Here is a 23,332-nt window from a genome sequence, read left to right on the forward strand (position 1 = left end):
GCAGACTTTTTTGTCCCCAAACCTCCATCCTAACATGTGTATGAGTTTTGCCTGCATGTATGTCTGTGCATTACATGCAACCCTAGTGACCTTGGAGGTCGGAAGTGGGTGTCATTTCCCCTGGAACTGGAGCTAGTTACAGATGGTGTGAGCCACACCTGTGGGTACAGGGAATTGAACCCAGGTCCTCTGGAAGAGCAGCCAAGAGTACTCTTTTTACCAGACTGGCCTCAGATTCACAGAGATCTGCCTGCCTCTGGATTAAAGGTGTGTGCCACCACTACTCAACAAAGTATTTTCTTTTTTTAAAGATTTATTTTATTTTGTGTGCATAAATGTTTTGTCTGCATGTCTGTGTATCACATACATGCTTGGTGCCTGAGGAAGTGGTGAGCCTCTATGAGGTGATGGGTATTGAACATGGGTCCTTTGTAAGAACAGCAAGTGTTCTTAACTATTGAGTCAACTCTCCAGCGCCCAACAGATCCGTTTTGTTTTGAAGACAGGGTTTCTCTGTGAGACAGCCCTGGCTGTCCTGGAACTTGATGTGTAGGCTAGGCACCTAGGTAAAGGGTGTGCGCTGCCAAGACCGCTGCTGCCACCTGGATGGCCAGTACCACTCTACGCACTGAGACCTTTCTCCACCCCCAGCTTCTTTTCTTTTGATGCTGGCAGCAGCATAAGCCACAGCTCCCAGTTAGCTCCGGGATCACAAGATAAACAACTGCCGGGCAGTGGTGGCACACGCCCTTAATCCCAGCACTCGGGAGGCAGAGGCAGAGGCAGAGGCAGGTGGATCTCTGTGAGTTCGAGGCCAGCCTGGGCTACAGAGCAAGTTCCAGGACAGGCTGTAAAAGCTACACAGAGGGGATTAGGGATTTAGCTCAGTGGTAGAGCGCTTGCCTAGCCAGCACAAGGCCCTAGGTTCGATCCTCAGCTCAGAAAAAGAAAAAAAAAAAAAAAAAGCTACACAGAGAAAGCCTGTCTTGAAATACAAAACAAAAAAGACAAACAACCCATCCTCTCATGTCTACTATCTTGGTGAATGAGGAAGTTCTCTGCGTTAGGTACATTTAGTACATTTCCAATTTACAGTGGGGGAATCCTCTTCTCTGGACATTCCCCACGCACACCTCTCTGCCCTCCCCTTCCGCAGCCTTTACCTATGCTTCCTGGGAACATGAGCTGATCCTACTGAGCAGGGTTAGCTTGGGGCACTTGTGTAAATGAATTAACTATTTTTCAGATCTGGAAAACACTCAGTGCCAAGTATCTCCTCCTGTGAGAAGCCTTCTCTAGCTCCTGCAGCCAGAGCTAATTACTCTTTCTCTGTGCTTCCTGGGATAGACAGAAACTGCTTGCTGCAGAAGTGACTATTCATAGCCAACAGTGAAGCCTTACAACCTAACAGACCCCATGCTACGCTCTGGGGATTTGGACACGAGCACCACTTATGCCTTCGTGTTGTCCTCCCGGTTGCCAGGAGCACTGAAAAGGAGCCCCTGTGGGGTGGGGGCTGTGTGCTCTAGCCTGCTCAGCTTAGCGGTCTACCTCATCAGCCTTAGGCGGGGGCTACTGCAAACACTTTCCTTCTCTGAAAAGAATCATACTGGTAATAACCTACCACACATGGAACTTTTTTTTTTTTAATTTTCAAGACAAAGTTTCTCGGCGTAACAGCCCCGGCTGTCCTGGAACTCCCTCTGTAGACCAGGCTGGCCTCGAACTCAGAGGTTCACCTGTCTCTACCTCCCGAGGGCTGGGATTAAAGGCATGTGCCAACCAGGCTGTGGTGGCACACGCCTGTAATCCCAGCACTCGGGAGGCAGAGGCAGGTGGATCTGTGAGTTCAAGGCCAGCCTGGTCTACAGAAAGTTCCAGGACAGCCTCCAAAGCTACAGAGAAACCCTGTCTGGGGGGGGGGGGATAAATAAATAAAAGGCATGTGCCACCATGGCCCGGCCCCACATGTGGAACTTTTAAAAGTTTATGATAGGTTCAATTCCCAGAACCCACATGGCAGCTCACAACTCCAGTTCCGGGGATCAGACACCTTCCCACCAATGTACTTAAGCTAAATAAATTATAAAAAATAAAGGTTTAAAAAAAAGTTTATGATAGAGGCAGGAACAGTGCTTCATACCTGTAACACTAGCACTTGGGAGCTATAGGCTAGAGGACCAGCAGTTGAAGGTGATTATCAACAAAGTCCAAAGTCAGCATGGGCTACATGAGACCATGTCTCAATAAGAGGAAATAAAAACAACTCTCACTGTAATTCACTAGTTGGGTTAACTCAAGAAAGGGAGAAAATTAATAAAAGATATTGATATGAACAACCGTGCTTGAAAATATGAGATGGTTGGACAATTGCATGTAAATAGACTAAAACAAAGATGATATTAAAATGAACAGAAGGAAATGCTGTTTGTTGTATTAACTAACTTATTTTTCTCATCTATGTTCCTAATACTGACTTTTAAATTTTTACTTCAAGGCTGGAGAGGTGGCTCAGTGGTAAAGAGTATTTGTTGCTCTTTGAGAGAACCCAAGTTCTGTTCCCAACACCTACATCACATGTATGGCTCACAACTGCCTGTAACGCCAGCTCTAATTGGCATCTGTATGAATGTGCACACTCCCACCTACATAATTAAAAATAAAATAAGATAAAGAAATTTGATTATAAAATGTAGTTGGTTTTTTTTTGGGGGGGGGCACCAACCAGCTCCCAAATAAATACATGGAGACTTATTCTTACTTATGAATGTCCAGCCTTAGCTTGGCTTGTTTCTAGCCAGCTTTTCTAACTTAAATTTTCATGTTTCTCTTTAACTGCATTTTGCCTCTGGGCTTTTTAACCTTTCTTTATTCTCTATGTCTTCCTTCCCTTCTTACTCTGTGGCTGGGGGGCTGGGGGGCAGGCCCCTGGCATCCTCCTCTCCTCCTTTTCTCTTAGCTCCTCTTAAGCCCAGATCTTTCCTCCTATGTATTCTCTCTGCCTGCCAGCCCCACCTCTCTCTCTCTCTTGCCTTGCTATTGGCCATTCAGCTCTTTATTAGACCAATCAGGTGTTTTAGGCATGCAAAGTAAACACAGCTTCACAGAGTTAAACAAATGCAACATAAAAATGCAACATGGGGCTGGGGAGATGGCTCAGTGGTTAGGAGCATTGGATGCTCTTCCAGAGCACCTAGGTTCAATTCCCAGCACCCACATGGCAGCTTACAACTGTCTGTAACTCCATTTCCAGGGGATCTGACGCCTTCACACCAATGCACATAAAAAAAATAAAGAATGCAACACATCTTTGCATCATTAAACAAATATTCCACAGCATAAACAAATGTAATATATCTTCAACTAATATTTCACAACAAAAAAATTTAAACCAGATTTTCACTTGCATTTTTGAAATTTTACTTTTTTTATTTTCATATATTTTTGTCTGAACAAATGTCTATGCACCTTGCCTATGTAGTAGTGTCCTTAGAGGCCAGAAGAGGATGCTAAATTCCCTGGACTAGAGTTACAAAGGGCTGTGAGTACCCAAGTTCTCTAGAAAATCAGCCAGTATTTCTTAGCTGCTGAGCTGTCTCTCCAGACATGCTTTCACTTCTTAAACTTTATCATTAGTGTATGTGAGTGAGTGTGTGTGTGTGAGAGAGATGGAGATGTGTGTGTCGTGTGTGTGTGTGTGTGTGTGTGTGTGTGTGTGTGCACATGTGTGCACGTGTACAAGTCAGAGGGCAATCTGGGCTTCCTAGGAAGAGCCTGTCTTAAAAAAACAAAACAACAATAAAAAAAACCTGTCATAGTGGCATACACCTATAACCCTAGACTCAGAGGCATAGGCAAGATGATCGGAAGTTCAAGTCCTCAGCTACTTACTGAGTTTGAGGCCAGTCTGGGATACATGATACCCTGTTCCCAAAAAATTTAACCATCTGGATGGCTGAGATGGCTCAGTGGATAAAAGGACTTGCCGACAAGCCTTAAGACCTGGTGGAAGGACAGTGTCCACCCTATAAGTTGTCTTCTAGCTTCCACATGCACACTGTGCTGTGGTACGTGTGCACACTCTCATGCACACCATGCTATGGCATGTGTGCACACTCACATGCACACTGTGCTGTGGTACGTGCACACTCTCATGCACACCGTGCTATGGCATGTGTGCACACTCTCATGCACACTGCTATGGTATGTGTGCACACTCTCATGCACACCGTGCTATGGCATGTGTGCACACTCACATGCACACTGCTATGGCATGTGTGCACACTCACATGCACACTGCTATGGTATGTGTGCACACTCTCATGCACACCATGCTATGGTATGTGTGCACACTCACATGCACATGCTCACACTCTTTCTCTCTCACACACACTAAAAAAAAAAAAATGTAAAAAATTCAATCAACTCTTTGAGGATTTAGCTCAGTGGTAGAGCGCTTGCCTAGCAAGCACAAGGCCCTGGGTTCGATTCTCAGCACAAAAAATAAATTCAATCAACTAAGCAAGGCAGTGGAGGCACACGCCTTTTATCCCTGCACTCAGGAGGCAGAGGCAGGTGGATCTCTGAGTTTGAGGCCAGCCTGGTCTACAGAGTGAGTTCCAGGACAACCAGAGCTACACAGTGAAACCCTGTCTCAAAAAACCAAAACAAAACCCTGTCAACTAAACACATATACAAACAAACCCAGCAAAAAGAGACAGTACTCCGTAAGGTATTGGTGTGTATTAAATCCAAAAGTACACATACAATGACATCTCATCTGATTGAACATCCCACTCATTTGTGCACCAGACTATGACCTTTCCATGATCTTATTTGGTTCTCAAATCAAATCTCCACTTTATTTCATTATCTTAATTTCACATATTGAGGAACCAGGCTTAGAAATGTTCAGAAAAAATTAAAAAAAAAAAAAGAGAAAAAAAAAAGAAATGTTCAGAAAACTTATGCCCAAAGCAAAGCTCAATTCAGGACGTTATCTTCCGAGACAGCCAAGAGGGGTGTCAAAGACAAAATAAAAACATTGCTAACAACATGAAGGTCCAAGCTATCAGTAGGAGTCATCCAGACCTAAAAGTAGATCCAGACCACGACGAGTCCAGCAGCCTCCTGGAATAGTGATATCACAGTGAACAGTACAGCTCCCATTTATTAGCTCCCACCAAGGCAGACTCTAGATGAGGAGGTAGATCTACTGCAGAGTGGACACCCAGCAAAGGAGGACGATGGAAAGCCCTGTGGTGGACCCATTCTCTGGAGGAAGTCACACCCACGGGAGTCTCTGGAGAGGATACTGTGTCCTTCTGAGGACACAGCCTTGGGTAGGCATGTCACCTCCGAGGGTGGGGACTTCAGGACAAGACAGTCAAATCAGTTCAGGGGAGATAGAGGTTTTTTTTTGTTTTTTTTTTTTTAGCCATAAACTTTATTTCTGTGTTTACCAATGCTATTCTAGTAGGAAGAGAGAAAGGTGTGGTTGTTATTTGTTTTGTTCCTTTCCTGGTTCAGAATCTAATCTAGGACCACATGCTGAAGTACACAGGTACATTTGTCCTGCAGTCTCCTGAGATAGAGCTTTTGAATGCACACCGAGTATCTGGAAGCCTGAGAAGCCTTAAACTCCACACATTCCTTTTATTATTATTTATGTATTTTACAGACAGAGTCTTATAGCTTGGCTGGCCTCAGACTCTCTCCTCAGCAGATGACGTTGAACTTCTGATGCTTCTACTTCCACCTCCAGAAGGCTGAGGTTACAGGTGTGGACAACCATTTACTTGGTGCCGAAGCTCAAGCTCAGGATTCTGCTCATGGCTCACCAACCAGCCACATCCTGTACCTCCCACCTCCATCCCTTTTTTTTTTTTTTTTTTTTCCTGAGACAAAAGTCTCACTCTGTAGCCTACACTGGCTACAACCAGAACTTTTAGCTGTCTGCCTGCCTTAGCCTCTCAAGTACCATGACTGCAGTCATGAACCACTACACCTGGCCCGGAACCTTTTAAAAACATTTTTATTGGGCTGGAAAAACAGCTTAGTTGTTAAGAGCACTCACTGCTCTTCCAGAAGACCAGAATTTGATTCCCAGCACCCACCTTGAGTGACTCACTACTTCCTGTAACTTTAGCTCCAGGGGGATTCAACACCTTTGGCTGCTGTGGGCACTTGCACTGATGTGCACACACATACCCGTGAGTTAAAACTAAAAACATTTCATTTATTGTTTCTGTTATGTGCACACATGCCACAGAATGTGGGTGGAGCTGTGGCCAACTTTAGAAAGAGTTGCCTCATCTTTGATTGTGGGATCAGGCTTGCGTAGCAAAGGCATTTGCCCACTGAGCTATACTCTTGGGCCCAATTCTTTTTCCTTATCTCCTGGCTTCTACCTATTCCCCTCAGACCTGAGGGCAGGGGCAATTTGCTCTACCCTAACGACTGCCTTCGGCAGGTAGGAAGGCCACCGTCCATCTGAGACGTGCAACTTCCAGGACTGTTGCACTGAGGTGCTCTGCCTTCCCTTCAGGTTCACTGAGATGCTACCGCAGGAGCAAAGCGGCCTCAGGTTCCAAATTCTCACTCCTTCCCCATTGGCTCGCCGCCTCCTGTCTTGTTAATCAGAATGAGCACATTTTGATTTGGCATTCAGAGAAGAGATCAAATGTCAGCACCACATAAGGTTTGAACCTGTGGGTTTCTCAAGACATTCTGTCCTCCATCTCTTACAGTCCAGTCCTTTCCTGGTCTTGGAGAAGAATCCTTCAACTGGTCCATGAATACAAGGCCCCTCCTTACTCCCAGCTGCAAGTTCCATTTGTCCTGCATCTACCCCACTAGCAGGACCTGTGCTTTGGACTCTCTTTTAACTGCTTACTGTGGCAAGATGTTGTTGGAGATTTCAAATCCAACAAGCACCAAACAACACTGTGCTTTGTTCCGTCTGCATCCCTTACTACCGTGATATCTGTTTTTGGTTGCCAACCTGACTGCATCTGGAATTAACTAAAACCCAAGGGGCCGGGTTCATGTATGAGGGATTTCTTTCTTGTTTTGTTTTTTTGAGACAGGGTTTCTCTGTGTAGCCCTGGCTGTCCTGGAACTCACTCTGTAGACCAGGCTGGCCTCGAACTCCACAGGGATCCATCCGCTTGCCTCTGGCAACAGGTGCTGAGATTAAAGGCCAGCACCACCATGCAGAATTATTTCACAAACTTAAAGAGGCAAATGCATTTGATTATCATTAGGTCTCAAACCTCAACCCGAGGTGCCTATGTAACATATCAAAGTGGACCTGACCGCCAGGTTCTCCCAGCATCCCTCAGTCTCTATCAACTAGAGTGTATGAATGTCATGCCCCACCCCCTACCCAGCCCAGAGGCTGGGCTGCCCTCCCCCAGTGGCTCTTCCCATCATATTATCCAGTCATTTTGGCTATGCCTGGTCCTTTTTTACCTCCCTTTCCTTTTGGCTTCTTGGTCTCCTGACTCTCCCAGATGTCTCTGCCCCTGGCTGTGCTCTCCCTCATATCTACAATAAACTTCCTCCTCACCATACCTAGGAGCAGTCATGTCTCCCTTTTTATTTCTTTTTTTTCATTCAATTATCCTGACCCACCAATTGTGATAGGCAATGGATTTGGTGACTCTGTATATAAAAACTATTGACAATTTGTGGAAGAAATAAGGAAAATGATGATGCTGGTTGCCTGCTCTAACATCTCTGGATAAACTGACACAAGAAAAGAATATGCTCTGTGGTAAAATTAACCAATTTCTAGCATCTCAGAATAGAGTGAAGAACAATGAACTCAGTGATAAAATTGGCCAGCTCCAGATGTGCATAGACAGTCTAAAGGTTTCTAAGTGTGCCCTGGAAGAGAACCTTTTCTCTGGCAGCCACAGAGCTCAAGTTGTGGAAAATCAAATGAAGCCCTCGCTCTAAGGTTGGCTGAATTACAGCAAAAATGAAGGGCCCTGATTGGTGAAGAATGGGGCAGGTGGAGGCAGCGTTGGCGCATGTTTTTAACCCCAGCACTCGGGAGGCAGAGCCAGGCGGATCTCTGTGAGTTCGAGGCCAGCCTGGGCTACCAAGTGAGTTCCGGGAAAGGCGCAAAGCTACACAGAGAAACCTTGTCTCAAAAAACCAAAAAAAAAAAAAAAAAAAAAAAAAAAAAGAATGATACCCTGGAAATAGGGATGGAGATGTGTCAGAGGACTCTATTCAGGCCGAGAACTTCAAATCCTTAGATTCTCAAGGGTTTACCTCACCTGAGGAAAAAGTCTCTCTATGCTCACCTCCTAAAATACCACCTTTCCACCCTTGACAGAGAAAGTTAATCCTTCATTATCTGCTGAAGCAGCAGTGCCTTTCCCTGAAGGAGATGCAAGACAAGACTGCAGAAGGCCAGCTCCCACCTGTTAAAGGGCTCCTATGAGGAGGAGAGAGGGATAAGAAACTTTTAGATAAAAAGATAGTGAAGAGGAGAAAGACAGAAACACAGGATAGCTTCAGGAGGATCTGGATCAAAACCCAATGGCCCCTTCTGCCTCTTCAAAAGGGCTTTTTATAACAATGCCAAGGGGCAGTGCAAATGACCTCCCCCTTGCTAGACCAAAACACATGGCACAGCCAAGTGTAGACCCTTCCAAACACTTGGTAACCATGCCTATGGTCAAACCATCCTATTATGCAGCCCTGCTGGGTAAAGCAAGCTCAGATTCTTGGACCCTGAGTAAAGTACTCACTAGGAAACTTCTGAGGGTCTCTACAAAAGACAACACTGATGTCCCTCAGGGCCACATCACTGATAGTTGCCTCTAGATCTATAACCAGACCAAAGGCTAAGCAGGCTTCTAGGGGGAAAAGAAAAAGTATAGTCCATGAGGAGGTTGCTACATTGGTAAAGAGCTTAGTAAGTTGACTAATTCATTCAATTAGAAATCTAGGGAATATATGTGGGAATGAATTTTAAGGATGTGGGATAAGATGGAAGGAACATAAAACTGGATCAGGCTGAATTTATTGATATGGGCCCATTGTGTGAAGAATCTAGGTTCAGTATGGAAGCTTGCACAGTTTTTAAAAAAGTGTCAAAATTTTGTTAGAATGGTTAGCTAAAGCATTTGTCAAAATGCGGCCTACTGAGAAGTAGTTGGAGATGCCAATGATATCCCTTGGCTAAGTGTCGATGAGGGGATGTGCCGGTTTGGGGAAACTGCAGTGCTGGAGTGTAAAACTAAAACTGTAAAACCTAATTGTCCACCTTGAGAAGGACCAGGAGACATGCTCTTTACTAATCCTAGAAGATGCAAAGCAGTGAGGGGGCACTGGCACATCTGAGAGCTTTGCTGCCACCATCTCTTTTGTGCCAGACCTTCGACGCTGCTGCTCAGCTGGATAAACTAAATGCAGGGGGTTTAACCGGGTCCTGAAGCAGCAGGGGCCGGGTGGCAGCACTGACCTGCCCAAGGCGAGGTGATCATAGTTATCGTAATGGGCACCACAGACAAAGCCATGTCCATAATGGCCTCACCCGTAATGGGCAACACATGCAAAGGGATTTTTGTGGTGGCAGGACCCATATGGATCTTTGGTGTTGGCTCATCAATCATGGTGTTTCCAGGCATGAAACAGATAGGAAGTCCACTGCATTTTTGTTCAATCTGAATAGGCAGAACATTTCTCGAACAAATGAAAGGCTACATTGGGTTGTGGCCAAAGGGAATTTTGACCCATGAACCAATTTTCAGACTTAAGCCACTTTGTAGACCCAGAACCCCATTGAAGAAGGGATGACCAGGTTCTCCTGAAGAAGGACCTTGATAAAATACCTAAAGTTTTCCTGTTAGCCTTTCTCTCGTCCTTCCCCAGAAGGGTACCTGTACACAGAGGAAAGGAAACAATCAGACTTCCCAGGTTCTAGTAGGTACTGGTTTTGAACTGATGCTGATTCCCAGAGATCCCAAGCCGCCTTGTGGCCCTTCAGTTTATGTGGGGCTTACGGAGGTCAGAGGGTTAACGGAGTTTTGACTGAAGTCCAACTCACAGTAGGTCCAGTGGGTCCCCCAACTCCTCCTGTGGCTATTTGCTCAGTCCTAAAATGTATAGTTGGGATAGATATACTTAGAAGTTGGCAGATTTCTCATATTGGTTCCCTGACCTGTGGAATAAGGGCTATTATGGTTGGAAAAGCTAAATGGAAGTCTTTAGAGTATTCTCTGCCAAAGAAAATAGTGAATCAAAATCAGTATTTTGCTGGGGATGGTGGTGCACGCCTTGAATCTCAGCATTCAGGAGGCAGAGGAATTGCAGAAATCAGTGTCACTATCAAGGTCAAAAAACACAAAGGGGTGGTAGCTCCCACACCACATCTCCCTTTAACTCTCCTATCTGTTCAGTGAAGAAGACAGATGGATCATGGGAGACTGTCAGTAGACTATATGAACACCCCAGTCCTGTGTCATAACTTAGTTTGAAGGGATCTTGATCATTTGTGTCTTCCACAGAATATCACATTGGTTTTCTCTCTCTCTCTCTCTCTCTTTTTCTTTTTCTTTTCTTTTTTTTTTGGTTTTTTGAGACAGGGTTTCTCTGTGTAGCTTTGCGCCTTTCCTGGAACTCGCTTTGTAGTCCAGGCTGGCCTCGAACTCACAGAAATCCGCCTGGCTCTGCCTCCTGAGTGCTGGGATTAAAGGCGTGCGCCACCATCACCCGGCACATTGGTTCTCTATATGACATTACGCTGACTGGACCAAATGAGCAGGAGGTAGCAACCATTTGGAGTTGTTGGTAACACATGTTCACATTAGAGGATGGAAAATAAAACCAACCGAAACTGAAGGACCTTCTACACCAGTGAAATTCTTAGGAGCCCAGTGGTGTGGGGCATGCAGAGATATTCTACGATAAAGGATACATGTTGGACATGGCGCCTCCCACCACCATGTACACACAGTGGTTAGTGGGTCTACTCAGATTCTAGAAACAGTGCATTCCTCACCTGGGGGTGCTGTTTCACTCCATATACCAAGTGACTCAGAGAGCTGCTAGAGTGGGGCCCGGAACAGGAGAGGCTTTTCCACAGGCCCAGGCTGCTATGCAGGCAGCTCTACCACTTGTATGATCCAGCAGACCTGATGGTACCTGAGGTGTCAGTGGCAGATAGAGATGTTGTATGGAGCCTTTGACAGGCCCCTATGGATGAATCACAGAAGATGCCTTTGGGATTTTGGAGCAAGGCTCTACCATCACCTGCAGATAACTATTCTCCTTTTGAGAGTAAACTCTTTTTCTTTCCTTTAGAATTATTAAATCATAAATGTACAACAGCTTCTTACTTAGCTCTACACACGCACTTAATTTTTTTTTCCCCCAAGACAGGGTTTCTCTGTAGCTTTGGAGCCTGTCCTGGAACTCACTTTGTAGACCAGGCTGGCTTCGAACTCACAGAGATCCACCTGCCTCTGCCTTCCAAGTGCTGGGATTACAGGCATACGCCATCACCACCCAGCTTAAATTTTTAAAGGAAAAACATTATGTCTTATTACACCATGATCCTGGCTAATAGCTTTTCAAAACTTTTGAGAAAAATCTTAAAAAAAGTTTCACATGTCATCTGAAACTTACAAATTTAACATTATCAAAGAAGGAATGCGTCTACACTTTTTTTTTTTTTTCAGAGCTGAGGACAGAACCCAGGGTTTAGGCAAGTGCTCTATCACTGAGCTAATCCTCAACTCTACTTCTACACTCTTACAAAGACTACTAGAAAGAAACAACAATTGAAAAGCTAAGAAACTGTCTAAGAAAATGTCTAAGGCATTTTTTTACAATCCTTCTTCCACAGTAAGATAATGTTATTAAATAATCCAGTCCAGGGTTGGGGGTTTAGCTCAGTGGTAGAGCGCTTACCTAGCAAGCACAAGGCTGGTGTTTTCTGCCATATCACTGCATATTTATGCACGACTGAGTTAAGAGTTTCCTTAACATTGTTATTTCGATAACCTGAACTCTTGACCTGTTATTGGGCCTTAGTTTGACAATGGAACCAGTTACCATGCAATCTGTGCTGCCCATCATGAGCTGGGTGTTACCTAACCCACCAAGTCATAAGGTAGGACATGCACAGCAGCAACCTATTATCAAATGAAGATGGTATAGAAGAGATCAGGCCCAGCCGGGCAGTGGTGGCACAAGCCTTTAATCCTAGCACTCAAGAGGCAGGGCCAGGAGCATCTATGAGAGTTCAAGGCCAGCCTGATCTACAGAGCGAGTGACATCCAGGACAGGCACCAAATATACACAAAGAAATCCTGTCTCAGAAAAAACAAAACAAAAAAGAGATCAGGCCCAAGTAGGTCCTGAAGGCACAAGCAAGTTATATGAAGAAGCTGCCCAAATGGCTGGCTTCTATAGCTATTATAATGCCATCTGCTGTCAGGCATGCAGCTATAGCCTCATGGGGTGTGCCCTGTGATCAGAAGACTGAGAAAAAGAAGACTAGGACCCTCTTTCTGCCTGGTTGACTGATGGTTCTGCAGGAACCACCAGAAGTGGACAGCTACAGCATTATAACCCCTTTCTGGGACAACTCTATAAGACACCAGTGGGCAGAACTCTGGAACTTTTATTTGGAAGGAGAAACGGCCAGATGTGCAACTATTCACTTACTCATGGTCTATAGCCACTAGACCGGCTGGCTGGTCAGGACTTGAACTGTCCTGTGTAAATGCTCATCAAAAGACGACTCCAGCAGAGGAGGAATTCAGTCATCAAGCAGATAGGATGATCCATTCTGTGGCCAGTCACTTCCCCAGCCATTCCTGTCCTTGCCTAATGGGCCCATGAACCAAGTGGCCATGGTGACAGAGACTGGAGTTATGCAGAGACTTGACAACAAGGACTGACACTCACCAAGGCTGACCTTGCCACAGCTGCTGCTGAGTGCCAGATGTGCCAACAGCAGAGACAAACACTGAGCCCCAGACTGAGTACCATTGCCGGGAGTGACTAGCCAGTGACCTGGTGGTAGGTTGACCACATTGCACCACTTTCTCCATGGAAAGGACAACACTTTGTCCCTTACTGGAGTACATATTTATTCTGGTTATGGATTTGCCTTTCCTGCAAATACTTTTTCTATCAAAACCACCATCCATGACTTACAGAATGTTTTATCTACCATCACGGTATTCCACATAATATTGCTTCTGACAAAGGAACTCACTTCACAGCCAGAGAATTTCAACAGCAGGCCCCAGATCATGGAATCCACTGGTCTTACCATGTCCCCATCCTGAAGCAGCTGGCCTGATAGAAAGATGGAACGGCCTCTTGAAGACACAGTTACTGCACCATTAGGTGGCAGCAGCCTGGAGGGCTGGGGCGGGGTTCCCCAGAAGGTGGTACATGCTTTGAATCAGCATCCAGCATATGGTATAGTTTCTCCCGTAGCCAAGATCCACGGGTCCAGGGATCAAGGTGTGGAAAGGGAACAGTTCCACTCACCATCATCCCTAGTGATCCACTAGGAAGATTTTTGCTTTCTGTTCCATGACCTTAAGTTCTTCTGGCCTAGAAATTTTGGTTCCTAATAGGGGAACGCGCCTGCCAGGAGATACAACAAACATTCCATTGATCTGGAAGCTCAGATTTCCTCTTGGCCATTTTGGCTTGATGCCTTTAAGCAACAAGCTAATAAAGGAATAACAGCGATATGAGGGGTGACTGATCCACATTTCCATGGGGAATTGGATGGAGTGCAGGAGATCCTTAGGGTGTCTTTTGGTGCTGTCATGGCCTGCGATTAAAGTCAACAGGAAGCTTCAACCACCTAAGCCAGGCAGGTGACCAAAGGCACAGACCCATCAGGAATGAAGGTATGGGTCACTCCTCCAGGAAAAGAGCTAAGACCTGCTGAGGTGCTCGCTGAGGGTAGAGGAAACACAGAATGGGTAGTAGAGGAAGGTAGTTATAAATATACCAGCTAAGTAACCAGTTGCAGAAACAAGATTATAAGTGTCAAGATGTTTGTCATTTCATTAATGTGTTTGTACAGATGTTTGTGTTTTCTTTCAATTTCTTTATCATGCAATGTAATATCTATTAAGAAACTATCAGCCGGGCAGTGGTGGCGCACACCTTTAATCCCAGCACTCTGGAGGCAGAGGCAGGAGGATCTCTGTGAGTTCAAGGCCAGCCTGGACCACAGAGGGAGCTCCAGGAAAGGCACAAAGCTACACAGAGAAATCCTGTCTCGAAAAACCAAAAAGAAATGGAAGAAACTATCACTGGTTATATTTAAGCTTGAGATACTAAAAGAATGTCCCTTGGGGTTGGGGATTTAGAGCTCAGTGGTAGAATGCTTACCTAGGAAGTGCAAGGCCCTGTTCGGTCCTCAGCTAAAAAAAAAAAAAAAGTCCCTCAAGAGATATTGCCACCTATTCTAAAATTTATAATGTATTTGCCATTGTATGAGGGATAGTTGTATCTACCATATTAAGCATAATTATGACCTAGTTAAATATATAATGCATTTGCTATTGTACATGGGATAGTTATGTCAGGCATAATTATGACCTGGTTACTATTTTCATTTGGAAATTAAATACAATTTAAAGAGAGATGATTGTGTCAAGTTGACTACATCTGGAATTAACTAAAACCCAACTGGCTGGGTTCACTTGTGAGGGATTTTTTTTCTTTTCTTTTTTTTTTTTTTTCTGGTTTTTTGAGACAGGGTTTCTCTGTGTAACAGCCCTGGCTGTCCTGGAACTTGCTCTGTAGACCAGGTTAGTCTTGAACTCAAGAGATCCATCTGCTTCTGCCTCCTGAGTGCTGGGATTAAAGGCGTGCACCACCAGTTTCCAAACATGAACCAGCCATGGTGAAGCATGCCTGAAGTCCCAACTGCCGAAGCAAGCAGGACTTGGTTCAAGGCCAGCCTGCTTACACAGCAAGACCCCCATCTCAAACAAGCAAGCTGATCTGATCTGCTCTGAGCACCCACCCTTCCCTTGTAGCTGAGGCAGGGCCTGTCTCTCATCCTTAGCTGAGTACCAGCAGCTGCTTGTTAACTGTCAGCTGAAGGAGTGGGTGGTACTTCCAGGGCTGACTGCTACAAGCCAGCATCTCCCAAGATGATCTTTATGCCCCAGAAAGACAACTTGCTCCAGGATCCTGAAGAGAGTTGAACATTTTTCTCCTTTGAGGAAAAGGAAGCACCTCCCCTTCCTACCTGACAGGCAACTACCTCTGCCTCAGGAGCATCTGCCAGCTTCCAGCACCCCTATTTTCTTTTTCTTTCTTTTTGTTTGTTTGTAGACAGGGTTTCTCTGCGTCTAGCCCTGGCTGTCCTGGAACTCAACTCTGTAGACCAGGCTGGCCTCAAACCTAGGGATCTACCTGCCTCTGCCTCCCAAGTGCTGGGATTAAAGGTGTGCACCTCCACTACCCAGCAGAATCCCATTCTCATTCTTGGAGCTGAATTCCGCTCCCCACTTGGCCTTAACCTTAGAGACCACGCGCACGCGCACGCGCGCACACACACACACACACAGGTGCTGCCAAATGAAACTATTTAATAAGGCATGTCTGGTTCTTCTTGAAGGTCAAAGAGGAAGGGCATCACATCTGTAAGAGAGTTCAGAGGGGCTTGCAACCTTGACCTGATCTTTCCCGGGTCTGCTACACTGTCCCCCAGAGCTCAAGGCTCCAATGTGACCGCTTCTGCAGCCTTTCTGCTTGCTACAGAAGAGTCGTCTTTGCACACAAGCCCTCGTACATCACCCCGCTCGCTCGTAAGGGATTTCCCAGCATGCTGGGCTGTGAGCAGTCAGCGGCAGTTTCCCAACCTATTCTTTGTATAGAGTCTCACTCTCACGGAAGGTCTCTGAGGCAGACATCAATGAGGGTCTCAACCACTATTCTCCCTGTTTCCTACAGATGTCCCTAGAGTGTGACCCTGGCAGGCACATCCAGCCTAGGGTCTGGGCCTCAGGTCCCCCACCGTGGGGCCCACCCATGACAAGGCTTCACACCTGGCTGGCTCATGCACTGCTGGATACTTTGCAGCCGTGTGGAAGCCAAGGTTCGGGCCTCCTCCGCAAAGCGGCGGTGTCCCTCCTCAGTCAACTTCCAGAGGCGGGATCGAGGTGGTGTGCTGGCCTCACCCTGCATACTGACCGGCACTTTCTCAAAGCTGTCTCGGAAACAGAGATTGTGACGGATCGTATTCTTCCAGCCTTCTGGAGCTGTCCGGAAAAAGGGGAAGTGTTCTCTGTGGACAGGGGAGGAAAAGTAAGGAAGGGTGTGGTTCCTCTGAAGAAGACTGACTCTGGTCCTTGTTCTCCCCCAGGGCCAGGAGCCTCAGCACTTCCTAGCAGGGTGAAGCAGGGCAGGCTGGTCTGGAACGGCCTCTTGCTGGCAGAACCACAATCCTGGGCATTGCTTACGACCCACCTTTTTTTTTTTTTTTTCTCTTGGTCTTTTTGAGAGAGTCTTAATGTAGCCCAGATTGATACTGAACTCTCTGGGTAGCTGAGGACAACTTTAAACCCCTGTTCCTCCTCCGCCCTCCGGAGTGCTGGGATTACAGGCCTGTGCCACCATGCTAGGCTGAGAACGTTCTTCTTCTAAAGCCCAGTTACTGTGCCCCAACTCCAGGTTCATTTTTGCTCCTCCCTCAAGGGTTAGGGATTTTGACAGCAGGAACAAAGCAGAACCAATCACTATCAAACCACGTGAGAACAGACATGCTGAGGACTTTGTCAATCACCAGGGAATGCCTCCCCAGTACTCACTGTACATGACTATCAAAGCTAAATGTTAGCCAGCCAATCGTAGTATCCCACCTTTAATCTCAGCATTTAGGAGGCAGAGGCAGGTGGATCAGAGTGCAAGCCTAGTCTAGTTTATATCGTAAGATCTAGGCCAGCCCTTGTCTCAAAAAATGAGGCCCTAGCTGGGCAGTGGTGGCCCACACCTTTAATCCCAGCACTCAAGAGGCAGAGCCAGGCGGATCTCTGTGAATTCAAGGCCAGTCTGGTCTATAGAGTGAGATCCAGGACAGGCTCCAAAGCTGCAGAGAGAAACCCTGTCTCGAGAAAAAAAAAAAAAAAGGGTTGGGGATTTAGCTCAGTGGTAGAGCGCTTGCCTAGCAAGTGCAAGGCTCTAGGTTCGATCCTCAGCTCAAAAGAAAAAAAAAAAAAAGAGGCCCTCCTTTCAACTATCTCACTCAATGCAAATTCTCAGTGAGGCTTGTTGACCCCAGTGGGTACAGGGCTCTGTGCCAGGCAGGACAGTCTAAGGAGCAGTAGGTGGGAGATGGGAGATGTTGTTGGGAATATGGATATTATTCTGGCTCATCTTTAGAGGCAGGATGGGAGAAGCTGCAACTTGACCCAGGTGGACGGATATCTGAGGGAAGGCTCAATTTTAAGAAGTGAAAGGGGATGGGAGTAATTCTGTTCCTGAACATGGGGTAGGCACACACTGGCCTGGGGAAAGAAAACCAGAAAGGCACATATATCCTCAGACCCAGATGGGGAAACTGAGTCAGCAGCCCTGACCCTCCCTTCCCCTCCTCACAGGCCCCCTGGGCACATACCGAGTGAAGCTGTAGATCTGCTGGACGTTGAGGCCACAGGAGGGGCTGTTTCTGAGTGCCAGGGCAATTAGATGGAAGTAATTGAGAGGGGGGCGGGACCAAAGCCTCCCTTCTGGGCTGACAGCTTGGCGAAGCCTCCTCTGGCTCTGGAGGGGGGCCCTTGTGGGAAGGGATGGGAAAGCCACAGAGGAGCTGTCATCCTGGTCCTTGGCCTCCTCCTCATCTGTAAGCTAGAGGGGCACAGAGTAGGATCTGGTCCTGACTCATTGGCCTCAGCTCCAGGCTACAGTGGTAGGTAGATGGGGGAGCAGTCTGGAATCCACCGTCTGGGCTTCTCCCCAACCCAAGGGTACAGATCAGTTCTAAGCTTATCTTTTACTGGCCCTCAGAAACCCAGCTGCTGATGCCTCAACCCTGTGCCCACTCAGCCATACCTCCTCCCAGGTGCTTGGAGAAGAGGCTGAATGCTTCTGCTTCTGCTTCCGCCTGCAAGGAGATGATAGCTGTCTGGAAGAAGGCAGCCATGACCGTGCCCCTGAAACTTTCGAATAGCTGGCTTCTCCCTCCTTCCGGGACGGATGGTAGGAAGGCAGCACACTTTGCAGGTCCTTCTTTTTAAGTCTCTCCTCCTCCAGCTTGCCAGGAGGATACACAATGTTTGGGTTCACCCACATCCACAGATTGGGCTTAATGTCTGGACCTGTGCAAAGGAAAAGGAGACTTCCCATAGCTCACCAGCTCTGGGGAGCAAGGTGACCCCAGCTCAGGAAACAGAACTGTGTCCACAGAGCTCACAACTCACCATCTTTATCAGGCTTGGGGTTTTTTTTCCAAAGGCAGCGGTGGTGGTTCAACTATTTGGAGTCTGTATTTGGCAACTGGCAAAGGGGAGAGAGAGTGAGTCAAGACATTCTAGAATTTCCACTGTTTCCCCACGATCTGGGGGCTTGAAGATTTCTGGGGGCGGTGTGGGCCTAGCCTGGGTAGTATGAAGCTATAGAGACTGGTGTGCCCTTTATCTCTGACCTTCAAACACTCTGCATTCTTTTCTCACTCTGTATATACTATCCCTGAACAGCCTCATACATGCCCATGGCTGTGTTACCATCTTTAAACCCAGGGCTCCCAAATCTACCTACATATCACACTTCCCTGTTAGTCTCTAAAGTAGAGCTGTGGACTGGGTGTTGTTACTTGGGATATTGACGAGTACTTCAAACACAATATATCCCCTCTCCCTTCTCTCTCCCTTCAGCTCCTTTCCCTCTTGATATGGGATCCTGTTATAAATCACAGGCTGGCCTCAAACACTCTAGCCCCCTACCGCAGCCTCCTGGGATTACTGACATGTAACTATGGCCAACTTCAAGCTTAACATCTAAAATTAAATTGCACTTTCTTGGGTTGGCAATATCAGGTAATGTTCAGAACAGAACCTATCCCCTAGGCCTGCCCACAAGTATCATTCATTATAACCCCATCTTACTAAAGTGTGAGTTACAACCTCATATGGGATGTACAACTGAAGATGGAGCTCACAGACAGAGGAGGTCTGGTCTGGAGGTGGATTTGAGAGCCCAGATTTACAGATAGTGACTTACATTCTCTGCCTGTGCAAATAATACCCCAAAATAAAGTCCTTGGTTGAGAAGATAGCTCAGGGCATTTGGAGCTGACTCCAATCTACAGAACTACATGTAAAACGATGACAACAGCCAGGCCTGTCGGCACACCCCTTTAATCCCAGCACTCGGAGGCAGAGGCAGAAGGAGCTCAGAGTTCCAGGCCAGTCTAGTCTACAGAGTGAGTTCCAGGACAGCAAGGGCTATTTAGAGAGACTGTGTGTGTGTGTGTGTGTGTGTGTGTGTGTGTGTGTGTGTAAAACAAAACCAAAACCAAATTGGGGCTGGAGAGATGGCTCAATGGTCTCTCTGAGCAGCACTGGCTGCTCTTCCAGAGGACCAGGGTTCAATTCCCAGCACCCACATGGCAGCTCACACCTGTCTGTAACTCCTGTTCCAGGGATCTGACATACTTGCAGGCAAAACACCTATGTACCTAAAAAACAAACAAACACAACGAAACCAAAATACAACTTTGGGTCACGTCCGTGATGGTGCACACTTGGAGACCTAGTACTTGGGAGTCTGAAGCAGGAAGATTGTGAATTTGGGGCACAAAAACTATATATATATATGACAACTTTGAAAGACATAAAAACGTAGTAAAGCCAAGGGGCTTGGCACAGGGCTATAATCCCAGCACTTGGGAGTCTGAGGTGAAGGATTACATTGGGAATGCAAAACAATACAGCAACTTTGTGAGATATAAAAGCATATTAGAACCTATGTGATGGTTCAGTGAGTCAAAGTGCTTGCTGCCTGGCCTGCTAATGTGGGTTTAAACTCTGGGGCCCACATAACAGAGTGAAAAGACCTGACTGCTACAACATGTATTGACTTCCACATGTGCACTCACTCACATATATGCACACACGAATAGAAATACATGTTTAAAATGTAATGTTAAGCCGGGCAGTGGTGGTGCACATCTTTAATCCCAGCACTTGGGAGGCTGAGCCAGGCAGATCTCTGTGAGTTTGAGGACAGCCTGGGCTACAGAGTGAGTTCCAGGATAGGTTCCAAAGCTACAAAGAAAAACCCTGTCTCAAAAAACAATTAAAAAAATAAAACAAAAGAGCATATTAATGCAAGGATGCGGCACAGGCCTATGTGTGGTGAGGGCCAGATGATCTAGGCCAGATTCAGCAACATACTGAGTTCAAGTTAGCCTGGACTAGATTGAAAGATCTGTTTCAAGAAGCTTTCTAAGTGGAAAATAAAATTTAGTGACTAAAAAAACCCCCACACTTCTTTATTTACTTACTCATTTCTTTTATGTACTATGTGTGAGTAGGTCAAGACCACTTTCTCACCTGAGTTCCAGGAATTAAACTCCAGTTAAACCCCCACCCTGTTCTTTTGAGACAGGGTTCTGCTATGTAGCCTAGGCTGGTCTGGAACTTGAGATTTTCTCTTGCCTCATCATCTACAGATGTGTGCCACCATAGCTAACTTTTTTTTTTTTTTTTTTTTAAGCCCTGGATGGCCTAGAACTTACTATCTAGACCAGGCTGGCCTTGAACTCTGAGTGCCTACCTTTGCCTCCCAAGTGCTGAGATTAAAGGCGTGCACCACCATGCCTAGCTCTTTAAACTTCTGATTTGCGTGTACTAATTGTAAAAGATAGTGGGAAGCTGTGAATAGTGGCTTGCACCTGTAATCCCAACACTAAGGAGGCTAAGTGGGAGGGTCTCAAGTTGGAGGCCGGCCTAGGCTATATAAAGCAGGACCCTGTCTCAAAACAAGCCAAAGTTTATGACATTTTCACACATACACAACGTATTTGATCAGAGTTACCCCATTACTCTGTGTTGATCACCTCGATTCCTCTGTTTTTTTTTGTTTTTTTGGCTGCGAGTGTGTATGTGTGTAACTCCTAAAGAACTCCTGGAGAAGCCAAGGATGACCTTGAGCCCCGGACCCTCCCATCTCTATCTCCCAATCTCAACTCTTGAAACATCTTATCACCAGGGTTCCCGAATACCACAGCACCACTTTTTATTCCTGGTTGTGTCTGAGGGTGGTTATCTCCTCTTCCTCGGTCTCTACACTGGAATGTCTCAAGGGTTCAGCCTTCGCCCAACTATCCTTACTCCTTAAATTCCAACCATATACCAAAGATCTCAAAATGCCTGTCCCCAATCCACCCCTCACCCCAGAACCTGACATCTCACCGTCTACTTACTTCCTGTTCCTACCTGGATAAATAACTCCAAGTCAGGGACCCCAGCCTGATCTAGCATTCGGGACCCAGCCAGGGCTACATGGGGAGGCCATGTCTCAAAACAAAACAAAAAGCAAAATCTTCCTAGAAACAAAGACAAGGACCTTGCACAAGACACCTTTAGACTGGCCTAGAATCCCTGGGTTCCATCCCTCCTGCGTCGCCTTCTGAGGTGTATGAAATTACATATGGAAGTGGGGCTGATGGATCTGACTACAGGAGAAAGGGAGTGTTAACCCAACGATCGTGCCGGACGTGGCAAAAAAAAAAAAAAAATCACTTCGAGTGCAGGAGTAACCACCTCAAACAATTGAACTTAAGGTCCGAGGAGGAGGAAAAATTTACAGAGCAGATACTGGCCCACCATCCCTTCGGCACTATTAAATCCATTTGGTACTCCAGAGAACACAAGTCGAGGTGGGCTAATAGCCCGGGGCGGTGGCCCAGGCCTAGAGCTCCAGGAGGTGCATCAACTGCTAAGACTTGACCAACCAGGGCATCAAAACAAAAACATAAACGGCAACCACCAAGCAAAAAGAGCCAAGGATGATAGTTCCCTAAAGACAGCGGGGATCATCTGACACCGAAAAATAAAGCCTTCGGGACGCCAAGTTCCGAGGAGGCCTAGAAATGTTCCTGGGGGGGTGTTGGACGGGACGCGCGGGCTCTGGGGACCCAGAGCAGGACGGGGCCACCACCCCCTCTCCTGCGTGGGTCGAGCCCCGTGCGGGTGCGAGCCCGGGAAGCCTCGGGCGGCTGGCCCACTGCACTGCCCCCCGCGGGCCCCTTCCCCTCGGCCCCACTCACGGTTCTGCGTGTACAGGGGCAGGTGCGAGGTGGTGAAGGACAGGAAACACTCGTTGCCCATGTCCCAGTCCAGCAAGCCCGGGACCTGGCCATGGAGGCTGGCCCAGAAGTCCCGGTCCTGGAGTTGCAGGTCCACTGTAGACGGGAGAGGAGTCCCGGCGAGGGGCGAGGGAGGCGGAGACTCGCCTGAGTGGAAGATTCCTCCTCACACACCCTGGGGCAGGCAACTGAGCGGGTGGGGGCGGTCAGGTGTGCAGCGCCCCCCAGACCGCCCCCGCTGCCGACCACCAGCTCGGCTGGTGGAGGGCCTATTTAGCGAGTTCGAAGCCCCGCACCGCCTAAAACCAGTTCGTGCTCTACGGCTTACACTCCTCACTCTCCGGTGAGAGCACACACTCAAAGCTACTTTGGGCTACACGGGCTAGTCTGGGTTTCCAGAGACCCTGGCTCGAGGGGGCGGGGCCGGGGTGGGTGGGTTAAGGGAGTGGAGGGGGTGGAAATGCGGGGGCGGGGCGGTGCAGGCCGAGGTGCTACACCAGCAGGTCTTTAACAAAAGGAAAAAAAAAAAAAAAAAAAAAAAAAAAAAGGAAGCAGGGCGTGGCGGCATAACGCACGCCTTTAATCCTAGGAGGCAGAGGCAGGTGGATCTCTGAGTTCGAGGCCAGCCTCGCAGAGAAACCTTGTCTCGAAAAAGCCAAAGCAAAATAAAACAAAATTTATGTTTCATACAAGTTTTATACGGTTTATCTAAGATTTCAACCTTAGTGGATGGTAGAGCTGAGATTAAATTAAAGAGCAATTTGATTTAAATTTTATTTTTGATTTCAAATTTACAAAAAAAATTCTGTACGCTGTAGAAATTTATTTACATCCTCATTAACTTTTTATTCATTTAACTGTTTATTTCTCTCAGTACTGGGAATTGACAGGCCTTGCACATGCTAGACTAGCCTCTACCATGCAACTATAACCTCAGCCCATATGTGTATATACCTCTATACACACAGTTTTTTCTTTTCGTTTTTTTTTTTTTTTTAATCTGATTCCACTCTT

At 46.8% G+C, this 23,332-nt stretch overlaps 1 protein-coding gene across 1 annotated transcript; it reads right to left on the bottom strand.

Annotated features, from left to right (window-relative positions):
- Positions 1–15,598: 15,598 nt before the first annotated feature.
- On the bottom strand, positions 15,599–22,355 carry Foxr1 (forkhead box R1). Its single transcript, XM_036193600.1, is given in 7 exon segments — positions 15,599–15,651; positions 16,059–16,297; positions 17,627–17,856; positions 18,061–18,326; positions 18,429–18,447; positions 18,449–18,504; positions 22,280–22,355. Coding segments are annotated over 7 exon segments (924 nt in total). The 5' UTR covers positions 22,341–22,355.
- Positions 22,356–23,332: the final 977 nt, after the last annotated feature.

Source organism: Onychomys torridus, chromosome 7 (genome assembly GCF_903995425.1).
Source record: "Onychomys torridus chromosome 7, mOncTor1.1, whole genome shotgun sequence".
Taxonomy (NCBI): domain Eukaryota; kingdom Metazoa; phylum Chordata; class Mammalia; order Rodentia; family Cricetidae; genus Onychomys; species Onychomys torridus.